The following is a 14,242-nucleotide window of genomic DNA, read 5'->3' on the forward strand; positions in this document are numbered from 1 at the left end:
TCAGGCCTTCCTGTGGTCCATCTATTATAGTGACAAGGCAGTGCTCATACACTGTTATAACTCGGGCCTTCCTGTGGTCCATCGGTTACAGTGACAAGGCAATGCTCATACGCTGTTATAACTCCAGCCTTCCTGTGGTCCATCTGTTATAGTGACAAGGCAGTGCTCACACACTGTTATAACTCAGGCCCTTCCTGTGGTCCATCTGTTAACAGTGGATGAGGCCATATGATACACTGTTATACCTCGGGCCTTCCTATGGCCCATCTGTTATAGTGGATGAGGCAGTGCTCATACACTGTTAGAACTCCAGCCTTCCTGTGGTCCATCTGTTACAGTGACAAGGCAGTGCTCATACGCTGTTATAACTCAGGCCTTCCTGTGGTCCATCTGTTATGGTGGATGAGGCAGTGCTCATACGCTGTTATAACTCAGGCCTTCCTGTGGTCCATCTGTTATGGTGGATGAGGCAGTGCTCATACGCTGTTATAACTCAGGCGTTCCTGTGGTCCATCTGTTACGGTGGATGAGGCAGTATGATACACTGTCATAACTCAGGCCCTTCCTGTGACCCATCTGTTACAGTAACGAAGCAGTACGATACACTGTCATAACTCAGGCTTTCTTGTGGTCCGTCTGTTCTGGCAGACAAGGCAGTGCTCATACACTGCTATAACTCGAGCTCTCAGATCATCAGACGGATCACGTCTGTGTTGTACAGCCCTATGTGCCCACCACATGTCATACAGAATAGCTTCACTAAAAATGCCTGGGCTCCACTTATTCATCCCTCCCTCTACCCTGGCACCCATTAATCTTTTCACTCTGTACTTTTGAATTTTAGAGACTGCCCCCCTGCCAATCATCTGGACAAAGTGTGGGGGTGGTCACAGGCCAAAGCCCTTCCCAGTCCCCAGACACCCCTCAGCCCAACACCTCACGGCCCACAGCCACTGAGAGAGGGGCTACCCGAGAAGGCCAATGCTTCAGTCCTCAAACCTGTCCCTAGGGCTCTGGCACTGGCCATCCCCCACCCTCTGACCAGTCTCCAGTATGGGGAACAGTGCTCAGCTGACAGCAGGCACACCCCAACCCTTGCCTGCCCAGATCACCACTTTCCACTAGCCCTCCCCCCCTGCTGTAGGGCAACCAACATCTAGGGGCTTTCTGACACTGAGGCACTGCAGGGCCTTTGTAGCTACAAGAGTTCTGTAGGAGTAAGGGGAGGGTAGGAGGACCCCCTAGCCCTCCTCCAAAGGAGTTCCCACCTCCATCACTCACCCCATCACTTGTTCCTCCATGGGGAGACCTACCACCCCTGTGTGGCCGCCCCTCTACATGAGCCCCCACCCCTGTCACTCACCATCTAGGTCTTCCATAGGGAGACCCACCAGCCTCCGTGCAGTTACCCTTCCACAGGAGCCCCGCCCTGTCACTCACTCCGTCACTTGTTCCTCCACAGGGAGACCCCCCCCAGCCCCTCTGTGGCTTCCCTTCCACAGGAGCCCCAGCCCCTGTGCTCACCAGCTCATTCCTCTCCTCCGACAGCAGGGCATTGCGGTCTTCCAGCTTCCGGATGATGGCACTCAGCTCAGCAATTTTCAATTGGAAGCGACGGGCATCCTTTTCATCCAACTGCTGTTCCTGAAACAACAATCAACTGCAAATACCTGTCCACAAACACACTGCCCAGCACATGTGGACAGGAGCCCCTGCCTCACACTCCCGCACCCCACACCCAGCACAACGGTCACAAGCAGCAAACTGTGATGGGACAGAAGCTGAGAGGAGTGGAAATGTCTAGAAGGATGCGGATGTGGAAGGCAGGTATGTGCAATGCAGACTCCCCAGTGACCATGGCACCGAGAAAGCTCTAGAACTGATTCTGTGTCTTTGGCGGTTCAGGAAGGGCCTGCCCTGTGTTCCAGCAGAATTACTCTCAGGTGTTAATATGAGCATAGGAAGAGATAGTGTCATACAGACACTCAGAAGCTGCTTCCCCAAAAGTGTGACCTCAAGTGGACTTCTAAAATGTCACTTTGGGAATCAATGGCAGTTCACGCAGGAACCAGTGCAAACACATTTGTCCAATTTCAGAGTCCCTCTGGGGTTACCACAGTGGTCAACCAGGTACCAGAGCAGGAGATGGGGCAGTGCATTTAAGCCCATGGAAGCTCCATAAGATTACAGAATATCATGTTCTACCCCTGACTCATCATGTCCTTGGGCTGGCCTTGCCCAGACACAGCCTCATGCACTGGCAGACAGACATAGATCTGAGGGACTGGACACGGCTCTAGTCCCTCATTCAATGGGTGCAGGAGAGGCTCAGAACCAAGGAACCAAGGACCCACACTGAGGGCCCACAAAATTTAGATTTTCTCCCAGAATATTCCAGAACCACTGCAGAAGGAGCCTGAATGAGGACCAGCAATGAGAAGATGGATGATGTCACAGCCACATGCACTGGGGGGAGGGGGTCGCTGGTGTCATTGCCCACCCCAGAAGGAGTAAAACAGTGGCATGGTCACACAGAAAGCTAGTGGGAGGGTGACAGGACATACGGGCCAGGAGCCACTGCACATGATGAAAGCCAGAAATGCCTTCTGGGTGCATGGGATGGAAGCAGCAGGTGCTCAGAAAGCCTCCTCTCCTGGCAGCACTGGCAAGCCTCACGGGCTGCTAGCAGCTGGCTCAGGTGCCCAGTAGGAGGCACAGTCCCAGGGCCACTGGAAGGGGGTCACGTGGAGGCCCAGGCTCACACTATGCTAATGAGTAAGGGAGAAAATGGGATTCTATTAGCCCTTTAGCCAGAAGAGTTGAAGGGCCCAGCCAGTTGGCTGCAGACAGGCAGGAGGGGCTTGCTCAACCTGACCCCGGGCTCCTGGGAACTGCCTGTGCTCTCTGGTGGCAGAGAGAGTGGGGCGGTGCTTACAGGGCTTCCTGAGTGGTCTGAGGCATCTCCTGCACCGCTTGCATAAGGAAGGTCTCGTCTGGGGCTGCCCAGGTGCCGGTCGGCCTCTCTGGCCTGGGACAGCTGCTCATCTAGAGCCTCTTTCTGCCGCTGCAGTTTCTGAGCATGCCCGGCTTGCACCCCTAACTCTCTCTCCAGCACGAAGACTGCTCTGTCTTTAAATTTTATCTCCTCCATCTACAAGGAGAACAGAGCACAATCACCGAAGGTAGGGTACAGAGTTACCATGGAAACAGGCACAAATATAAAAGGTCCTTAGGGTAGCCTTACAGCATCTGGGACTTGAGACCAGAAGAACAGTGAATCCACCAGGCTGGCCCAGGGCCAGAACAATGGCTGATGACAGCAGGACTCTCACCTGCCACCTTGGCAGAGTCTGCTCAGACCCACTGGGTGCCAGCTGAAGCCACTTTCCTGGCAGGCCCTGTGCCCAGGAAGCCCCTCTAGGCTGCCTGGCAGGACCATCCCTCCTGGTGGTCCTGCAGGCTCCTAGTTGGCCTTGGGGAGGCCTTGTCTAATTTACTGAGGTGCCACACTAGTCAGTATGCTGTAAACTGGCTGAGTGGGTGTGGAAAGTAGAAGTCTGGGCATTAGAGCACCTCCTTTCTCCTGGCTTTGGATATATCTACAGCCCAGGAGCAGCTGGACTGGGGTGGGTCCAAGAGGACTGAGCACATATCTGCCATGTGCCTCCTTCCTCCATGGCTTAATTCTATGTGCCCTCACCTTACCATGCCCTCACCATATCACATCCCTCACACCTTACCACACCCTTCGCCTTTCCCCACCCCACACCTTACCACACTCCTCCCCTTGTCACACCCTTACCTTACCACATCCCTTAACTTTCCACACCCCTCACCTTTCCACACCCCTCACATTACCACACCCTCACCTTACCTTGCCTCTCATCCTGTGCCTCACATCCTATCATGCTCTCCTGTCTCCCTGTGCTGATGTGGGGATGGGAGCTGCAATGATGTATTATTGATAGCTGAGGATTTGGTGTGGGATGCACGCACCCCTGACAAGCAGGCTCTGGAGGGGATGGCAGGAGTGTGACCCACCTATCAAATCTACAGCCCTCCCCATCCTCCCTAAAGCTCTTTGTCCTCAACTTACTACCAGTTACAAGAAGCCTCTCCAGATGCAGCTGCCCCTGCCTGTGAACCTCATCTCTCAGAGGCCAGGCTGTCGAGCTTGGAAGGGAAAGACATGCCAAACCCAACTGCTCCCTATTCTTCAAAGAGACAGACCCTGACCTTGGGGCTTCCTTACAAATTGGCCTGGTTCACAAAGAGAAAAATGCATGTTCAGGGATAAGGAACTCAGTTTAAAAACATACTTTCAAACAACAGAGTGAAGAGAATATTTTTCTGCTTTAAAATAAGCTGTTTCTGATTAAAATACGCTAATAAATTAGCTGTCTGAAGTGAGCTTGGAAACAAAGATGGAAATCTAATTAGCTGCAATCACAGAATTCATGGGCAAGCAATGAATGAGCAGAATAAAAGAAATCCTTAATTGCTAAATTCCCATTTACTGGAGCAGAAATGCTGAACAAGGCAACACAGCCCTCGACTAGGAATAGAGAGGCCAGAAAATACAGTCACACTGGTAGTAGCTATATTCAGCAGTCTGGCACACACTTTCACATACACTTTAGAAATATTATTTCTTCTTTCATCAGGAAACAAGAAAACGAGGGTCTCTATGCAAAGATCCCATGTAAGTCGGTGCTGGAGCAGTGGGTATGGACAAGAAGTGGCCTCCTCCTCACACACGCCTCCGTGCACACACGGCCTCTGGGCCTCTGGCAGAACATCATGATCTGCCCCAGAGAGATGCCGGGGAGCTGCTCTCTCCAAGGACAGGGTTTGACTGTTTACAAGATGGAAGCTCCCTCTAAATCCCTAGAAGATGCCTCCAACAGGGTCCTCCAGGGTGGGACCTCTCCTCACACACCCCTCCATGCACATACAGCCTCTGAGCCTCTGGCAGAACATCATGATCTGCTCCAGAGAAATGCCGGGGAACTGCTCTCTCCAAGGACAGGGTTTGACTGTTTACAAGATGGAAATTCACTCTAAGTCCTTAGAAGGTGCCCAAGGGGGTCTTCCCAGGGTGGGACCCCTCCCAGCATCTCTATTATGCCAGAAATGCCAAGACTCCCAGTCAAGTGCACTGACTGTACCTCCCCAATCATGACTTTAAACAGGGAGGGACTGGCTGTGGGGTGCATGCAAGCTAGGTTAGGAGGACTCCAGTCATGGTGTGGGGCCCCCACTTTGTGCGCAGTGGGCTGTTACAACTCGGGCACCCCACGTTTGAGTTTGGATAACAGAAGGCTGTCAACATGCCCATCAGGCCTGCAGAAGCCAAGGGCAAGAGCAGGAGCTAGACACCCCGACCCCCGACACATATGTAAATGCAGAGCCCTGGGTGTCTCTGTCTTCCTGAAAAGGGGACCTCTGAAGGTGGGACAGCAGCCCAGGTGTCTGATGCCCCAGCTGGAGGCCCAAGTTCCCCTAGGCCACAGCCCCCTTCCTCCTGGGGCTGGAGGTCCTAGAGGGCAGTGTAAGAGAGCCCTGGACCAGCACTACACCCAAGGCATTACTCAGGACTTTCAGTGCAGAGGCTGGGGGCATTCAAGTGACTGGGAGGAGCTGGTCATCCTGCTGCCACCTCCTATGGCCTGGACTGCACATTCACACTTTCACATGCACACACTAGAAATCCAAAAGGCCCCTGTGGCCACCCCATGCCTGCTCCAATCTGGTCCCCTCCCAACCAGCCATGATCCTTCAAAGCATCAACCATGTTTCATCACCCCATGACTGAAGACCTTCCACTTAGAGCAAGATCCAAAACCTCTAGTGGTGGAGCAGTTTGGGAAAGGGTAGTGATGATGACTGTGCAATGTGAAGAACGCAATCCACGGCACTGAATGTTACATGCAGAAACCTTTGGATTGGTGAACGATCTGGTGTGTATATCTCCTGCACACACAGTCACAATCCTGCTGGCTCCCCGGCCCCACCCACTGCCTGCTCACCCCAACTCGGCCCCACTTCTATTCCTCTGCTCCCCCAATTTGAGAACTCCCTGCTAGCTCTTTTCATGGCCAGACCCTCCTCATGCCTCAGGTCCCAGGTTGGACACTGTCTTCATTTCCTCCCTGGTCACTGACTGAAATTTGCAGTCTCCAGCTTTGCTCCCCTTACCACCCAGACTAGTTCCAATAGGCTGCCTCATGCCTGTGTGTTGGGTGAGGTCTGCCTCCCTCTTCAGGAAGGGGACTCTGTGGATAGTATCTCCCTGCCCTACTCAGTTCTGGGAGCAAGCCCCAGTCCATGGTGGTGCCTGCAGGTGCTGAGTGAGATGCACAATAATCGGGACAGCTGGTGGGGTGTTGGGACAGACATACCAACAGACTGGGACGGTGCAGTGGATGTCAGGACAGACACACTAATTGATTGGGACAGCATGCTGGTGTGTCAGGATGGACATACTGATGGACTGGGATAGCATGGTGGGGTGTAAAGACAGACATACTGATTGACCAGGACAGTGTGGTGGGTGTCAGGACAAACATACTGATTGATCGGGATAGCATGGTGGGTCTTGGGACGGACATAGTAATGGATCAGGACAGTGTGGTGGGTGTCGGAACTGACATACCAATGGATCAGGACAGTGTGGTGGGGTATAAGGACAGACATAAAGATTGACACAGCCTTGTGAGGTATAAGGATGGACACACTGATGGATCAGGACAGCTTTGTGGGTGTTAGGATGGACATCTGATGGATTGTGACAGTGAGGTGGGGTATAATGATAGACACATTGATCAATTAGGACAGCGTGATGGTGTGTAAGGACAGACATCAGAGCAGTGGAACAGAATAAGAGGTCAGAGGTAAGCCCTTATATTCATGGTCAGTTGACTTCTGACAAAGGCACCAAGGTAATTCAATGGGGGAAAGGACGGTCTTTTCAATAAATGGTGTTGGGCAAGAAAGATTAATTTAGATCCTTACCTCACACCACACACAAAAATTATTTCAAAATGAGCCATAGACATAAATACAAGAGCTAAAATGATAAAATTTCTCAAGGAAAACATAGGAGAAAATCTTCATGGAATTAGCTAGGCAAGGAACTTTTAGATATAACACTCAAAACACTATCCAATGGTGGTGGACAATGATTTTTTTAAGCAGAGGCATTAAGTTTAAGTTTTCCACTAGCAGCTTAGAGCAGATTGGAGCTGGACAGCCTCCACTTTCCAGATCCAGAGAGTTCAGCAGGTTCCATGAAACCCTTTATTTATGAAGTGTGTGACTCATATCATCAAAACATTAAACCCTGATTGGCTTTAAAATCTAAACTGGGACTCTAAGAAGGGGGAAGTCTTTCATAAACACTTTTTGGGAAACTTAACTTTTAGATTTCTTGTTCTAGTTCAAACTAGGAACTGAAAAACAAACAGCTGCCATGGAGTTGACTCCGACTCATGGTAGCCCTGTGTGTCAGAGAAGAACAATGAGTCCATAGAATTTTCCAGGGCTTATTTTCAGAAGAAGATTGCCAAGCCTTTCTTCTTACACACTTCTGGATGGACTTGAACTGCCAACCTTTGAATTAGCAGCTGAGCAACTCACTATTTGTGCCACCCAGGGACTCCAGCCCAAACTAGAAATGAGGAGAAGTGGGGTTGGAAGAGTGGGAGCATGGGGTTGGTTTCTTCTGCCTGTGAGCATCTGACTGTTACCTGTTCTGAACTGGATCCTTCTGCTTTTAATAGTCTTGTGTCTCTAGATACGACCTACAGTGATTATGTACAATGTGTTGTGCTGAGAACACAGACCAAGGGGGAAGCCAGAGGGATATCCACCTGGCCCACACTGCCCAACTGTGCCCAGTGCCCACATACCAGCCTGCGGATCTCACGCTCACACTCCTTCTTGATCCTGGTGATCTCCTCCTGGTGCAGGTGGTACACACTCCGAATCTCAGCCGCCTTGATCTTGTCCGCCTGGATGACGATCGTCAGCGCCTCCTCCACCTGCTTCTTGGCACCCTTGAGCTCAGAGATCTCCTGCTGCATTTTTACCTTCTCCACCTCAAAGCCCTTCTTAGCCTCCTCCTTTGCTTCGGAGATGAGCACAGTCTTGACCTTGTCGGGTGCACCATCACGCAGGGCATTGAGCAGGGCCTGCAGCCGCTGGTTTTCATTGTCCTTGATCTTGATTACCCGCAGCAGCTCGGCCTCATGCTGCCGCAGCAGCGCCTCCCGCACAGCCTGGAGCTCCTTCATCTTCTCTTCGTGCAACTTGGTTTTCAGCTCTGTGACCAGAACGGCGTTCTTGTGCTGCTCGTGCTCCCGCACCTGCCGGAGCTCCTGGTTCTTCTCCCGCTCTACCCGGCTGACCTGGAACAACAGAAAGATGTTCAGTGTTTGGCAGGCAGTCACCTCATCAGGAGAAACCTGAATCTACAAGTTGGAAAGATGTTTTTGCTTTGGTGCAATGCAAATCATGGGGCTATCTTCCATTTGAGAATTTCCCTTAAAACGTCAACTAAAAATTACAAGCAAAGCTCACTGGTGGAGAACATGCCTGCGCACCTGTGGGTATTCCACAGAGAACGTGTGATGTGGGAGCACTGTCAATCTGGGGCTTAAGATGGTGCACACACAGGCCCACAGAAATCTGTTTTGCAGGAGTAAGTCATGCAGAAAAGGGCAAAACCACTACCTCTTGGATGAAGCTGCTAAGGAGAAGAGTGGAAAAGACTCCCCTTGGGAAACAGACCTCAGATAAGCAAAGCACTACTGAAGAAGAAGAACAAAGTAGGAGGTCTCATACTGCCAGATCTCAAAACCTACAATACAGGCACAGTAGTCCAAACAGCCTGGTATTGGTATAACGACAGACACACAGACCAGTGGAACAGAATTGAGAACCCTGGAATATATCCATTCACCTATGGTCAGCTGATCTTTGACAAAGGACCTAAATCCATTAAATGGGGAAGAGAGTCTTTTTTAACAAATGGTGCCGGCAAAACTGGATATCCATTTGGAGAAAAACAAAACAAGATCTATACCTCACACCATAAAAAAACTAACTCCCGATGGATCAAATACTTAAATGTGAAACCTAAATCTATAAAGTTCATCAAAGAAAAAAATAGGGGCAAACTTAACAAGCCCTAATTTATGGCATAAATGGGCTATCAAGCATAATCCAAAATGTACAAACAGCAGAAGATAAACTATATGATTAGAATCCTCTAAAAATTAAATTCTATGTCCATCAAAAGACTTCTCCAACAGAGTGAAAAGAGAACCCAAAGACTGGGGGGAAATATTCAGCAATGAAATATCTGACAAAGGACTTATCTCTAAAATTTATAGAAAATTACACCTCAATATTAAAAAAACCAGAAGGCTGATTGTTCAAACCCACCAGCCACTCCTCGGAAGAAAGGTTGGGCAATCTACTTCCGTAGTGATACCTTCGAAACCCAAGGAGGGGTCGCTATGAATCAGGCCTGACTGGACAGCACATAACAAAAACAACAAATATCCAATTAATAAATGGGCAGAAGACATGAACAGACACTTTACCAAAGAAGATATTCAGGCAGCCAACAAACACATGAAGAAATGTTCGTGAATATTAGCCATTACAGAGATGCAAATCAAAACAATGCGATACCATCTCACCCCAGCATTAATGGAAAGTTCAACAAAACAGAAAATAACAAATGCTGGCGAGGATGTGAAGCGATTGGAATTCTCATACACTGCTTGTTGTTGTTGTTAAGTGCCGTCGAGTCGTTTCCGACTCATAGCGACCCCATGCACAGCAGAACGACACTGCCCGATCCCACGCCAGCCCCACAATCCCTGCTATACTTGAGCCCATCATCGCAGCCACCATGTCAATCCATCTCGTTGAAGGCCTCCCCCTCTTTCGACGACCCTCCACCCTACCAAGCATGACATCCTTCTCCAGGGAATGATCCCTTCTGACAACATGACCAAAATAGGTGAGATGAAGTCTGGCCATTCTTGCTTCCAAGGAGCATTCTGGCTGCACTTCCTCCAGGACAGATCTGTTAGTTCTTTTAGCAGTATATTCATAAGGTTTTCTTATGAATAGCAAAGAAAACTTTATGAATACACTGCTAGTGGGACTGTAAAATGATACAACCATTGTGGAAATTGGTATGGGGTATGATGAGTCCTTAAAAAGTTGGAACTAGAAATACCATTTGATCCAGCAAACCCATTACTAGGTACGTATCCCAAAGTAGTGAGAGCCAGGACATGAATAGATTTAAACACACCCATGTTCATCGCAGGAGCTCTGGTGGCATAGCGGCTAAGGCATCTGACTGCTAACCAGAAGGCTGGCTGTTCAAACCCACTAGCCACTCACTCCTCAGAAGGAAGACTGGGCAATCTACATCTACTTCCATGGAGATACCTCCTTGGAAACCAAAGGGGTCACTGTGAGTCAGAACTGACTTGATGGCAGTGAGGTTTGTTTGTTTTTTTTTTTTTTTTTGGTTTATGTTCATTGCAGCATTATTCACAATAGCAGAGACATGCAAACAACCTAAGTGCACACCAATGGAGAAATGGATAACCAAACTGCGGGACATACACACAATGGAATACTACGCAACACTAAAGAATAATATAGAATCTGCAAAACACTGTATAACATGGATGAACTTGGAAGACATTATGTTGAATGAAATAAGTCAATCACAAAAGGACAAATGTTGTATTAGTCCACTACTGTAAAAAGTCAAGGAAAGGTTTATATATGGAAGGAATTTTCTTTGTTGGTTACCAGGAATAGGAGGGGAGGAGAGGGAAAATTCCTAGATAGGTTATATATCCACTCCTAGGAGGGAAGACTGGGCAATCTACTTCCGTAACGATTTACCTCCTCGGAAACCCAGTAGAGGTCACTATGAGTCAGAATTGACTTGATGGCTGTGAGTTTTATAGGTATGTGTATATATATATATATATATATATACACACACACACACACACACACACATACACGTATATATACACCAAAGACTATCAGTGGTTACCAGGAATAGGAGGGAGGGGGAAAGGGGAAGTTTTTTGTTTGTTTGTTTTTTTGCGGGGCATTGAGTTTATGGTAATGGTGGTAGAATATTTTGGAAAAGGATAGCAATAATGGTGGCACAAAATGAAAAATGTCATCAATGTCCCTGAGCTGTAAATGTGGAAGTTGTTGTTAATGAATGTCTTGTTCTGTATGTTTTCACAACAATAAAAGTTTTTTAAAAAACCTCCTCTTGGACACACCCTGTGGGTAGCAGGCCACAGGTGCTGCATTTCTAGCTGGGGGTCCTCCAGCCAGCCCCTGGCACCCCTTCACACTCAAACAATGCAGGTGCTGTGCTTACCTCCTGTGATATTCTTGGCTAAAATGGGGAAACAAACCTAAGCAGCTAAGCTGTCTACCTCAGTGATCCCTAAAATCTAGATATTTGGAAACACTGAAATTTTTTCACTGAATGTTTTGTATCCTTCTAGATGTTTAAAACAATTTTGTCAGAGCCTTTGGCTAAACCATCACACTGCCCACAATCTGGCACATAGCAAGGGCTCAAGAAGTGTTTGTGGAATGAAAGAATGGCTGCAATCCACACTTGCCCTGGGAGGTATGAAGGCAAGCGTACCAATACATCAGGAGGTGACCCCGAACTCACCTCTGAGTTCAGAACTCTCACTGCCTTTCCTCCCTCACCTCTCATTCTGGGCTCCTGGTCCTGCAACCCCACTGACCACAAACACGCACACAAAAACAGATGAGAAAAATAATTAACTACCAAAAATGATGTGCTCAGGAGCACTGAGCAAGTCAACACCAAGATAATGCCCTGACCTGTTGCCAGATGTATGTGGCCCTGTCTCGCAGGCCCCTTTGTCCAGGAAAAGCGACTCTGCCTTTGAGGTCCAGGAGTCTTTAAAAAGGAGCTCTTGGAGCTCTGGTAAAAATCCACCTGTCATGGCTATGAGGAGAACAACAAGCAAAGTGGCAAGTGGAAAGCTGAGCCCTTAAAGTTGATCATTTGTGCATTTTCAGACTTGTCCTTTTACCTCTCCCATCCCTGGAAGATGTCTGAGGAAATGACCACCTGGCTCACAGTTACTGGGCCCACCTGTGTAAATCTGGAGAGCTACAGGGACAAACAACAGAACCCATTGTCTGGAATCAGCAAGTGATCACATGACACAAATGCTAATTATCATTCTACAGAAAAAGTTCATGAAAATTAAAATAACAAAAATAAACAACAGGACAATCAATGTTAAGATGAAATGCCATCCAAGTTACTATAAGAATAAAAAACATAAAAACATCCCTAAAGATGATGATAGCATACCAGAAAGACATACACTAAAACAGATGAAAACTATAATGAACTAGTCCAAAAGTAACTAAAACACATTGAGAAAATTATATAATACATAATAAGTACATAAATAAGAATTAGAAATATTTATAAGTAATATTCCAAGACATAAGAAAAAATCAGAAATAAACGAAAAACTATTTCAGGAATTAATAGTTAAATAAAAGGAACACAAAGGATAAAAACAAGGTAAAAATGAGGGTAACTAAATATAAAAAATGAGAAAATAGATAAAATAACGGGGGAGAAAATGATAAAAATTGCAGATGGGCAAAGATAATCCAATATATGGATAATAGGAGTCCTTGAAGAAGAAAACTGAAACAAAGAAATAACAAACTCTGAAACTACAATTCAAGAAAACTTCCATAAAGTATGAAGAAAAAAAATTTAAGACACTTGTGGAAAGAACCCACTATGTACCTGAGACTATGATCTAAAACAACCAAAATCAAAACATATTCTAGTAACTTTAAAGAAAAAGAATAGGGCAAAGAGTGCATGTCTTAGCTCTCTAGTGCTGCTATGACAAAAATACTGCAAACAGAATTTCACAATATAAATTTATTCTCTGACAGTTTAGGAGCTAGAAGTCCAAATTCAGGAGAGTAGTTCTAGGGGAGGGTGTTCTCTGTCAGCCCTGGTGGAAGGGCCTTGTCTCTGTTCAACATTCGTAGGCATGGTGTCCCTTGGAGATCTCCATGCATCTTTGCATCAGTCTTCTCCTGGGTCTAGAAGGTTCTCAGCACAGGGAGCCTGGGTCCAAAGGATGCACTCCACTCCTGGCTCTTTCTTCTCAGTAGTAGTCAAGTGGTCCTTTCTCAGTTCACATCTCTCTCCTTTTATCCCTTTTGTCAGATAAAAGGTAATGCAGGCCACACCCCAGGGAAGCCCCCCTTACAATGGATCAGAGCTGCAACCTGAGTAAGTTTTACATCCCACCCTAATGCCCTTCCAAGTGATTGACTGATCACATCAGATCACATCATGGGCGATGACGACATCATTACATACTGGCCAAATTACATCATCATATAACTGCCAAACAACTGAGAATCATGGTTCAGCCAAGTTGACACACATTCAACCTATGACATTCCACAATTTCCAAAACCAAACCAAACTCACTGCCATTGAGTTGGTCTCGTAGTGACCCCTCCTTGGGTTTCTGAGGCAGTATCTCTACAAAAGTAGATTGCCCAGTCTTCCTTCCTTCCACCCTTTAGCCTCCCCCAAATTCATTTCCTTGTCACATGTAAAACACCTTCACCCCATCATATCATCCCAAAAGTCTTAAATCAATTCCACAACCAAATTACATCCTGGGGCAAAATTCCTTTTCATCTGTGAGCCTGTGAATCTAGAATACAAGTTATCTGCTTCCAAAGTACAATGGGGGAACAGCCATAAGACAGACATACCCAATACAAATGGGAGAAATTGGAGGAATAATGGGCATAAAGCAAGTCAAGAACTCAGCAGAAAATCTTCATTAGCTCTCAAAGCCTGTAAGTAATCCTATCTTATATGAGACCCTCCAGACAATGGTCCTGCCCTGCAGACTCTGAGTATTGTCTACACTCTAGATTCTGGGTGGAGGCCCCTCAGCCCTGGGATTCAGCTCTGCTGGAAATGGCAACTCCAGGCCCACTGGGATGGCAATGGAGTTCCCTAACAGTCAGCCACATTGACCCAGGTGGGGGGGATACGAGAGGTCTCCAACAGCAGGACAAACTTGTCTGTCGGTTTGTCCTACTGTGGTGACATGTAGACGTGAGTTTTGAGGCT

At 47.6% G+C, this 14,242-nt stretch overlaps 1 protein-coding gene across 1 annotated transcript in view; it reads right to left on the reverse strand.

The window, feature by feature from the left end:
* JAKMIP3 (Janus kinase and microtubule interacting protein 3) overlaps positions 1-14,242 on the reverse strand; it is a 61,657-nt gene that overhangs the window by 32,614 nt on the left and 14,801 nt on the right. The window contains exons 2-4 of the mRNA XM_007936789.2: positions 7,911-8,408; positions 2,936-3,151; positions 1,525-1,644 (exon numbers count right to left, since the gene is read on the reverse strand). Of these exons, the coding sequence (XP_007934980.1) occupies positions 1,525-1,644; positions 2,936-3,151; positions 7,911-8,408 (834 nt within the window). The remainder of the gene's footprint in view (positions 1-1,524; positions 1,645-2,935; positions 3,152-7,910; positions 8,409-14,242) is intronic.

This window comes from Orycteropus afer, unplaced genomic scaffold (genome assembly GCF_000298275.1).
Source record: "Orycteropus afer afer isolate SDZICR_OR568_19922 unplaced genomic scaffold, OryAfe1.0 scaffold00038, whole genome shotgun sequence".
Classification (NCBI taxonomy): domain Eukaryota; kingdom Metazoa; phylum Chordata; class Mammalia; order Tubulidentata; family Orycteropodidae; genus Orycteropus; species Orycteropus afer.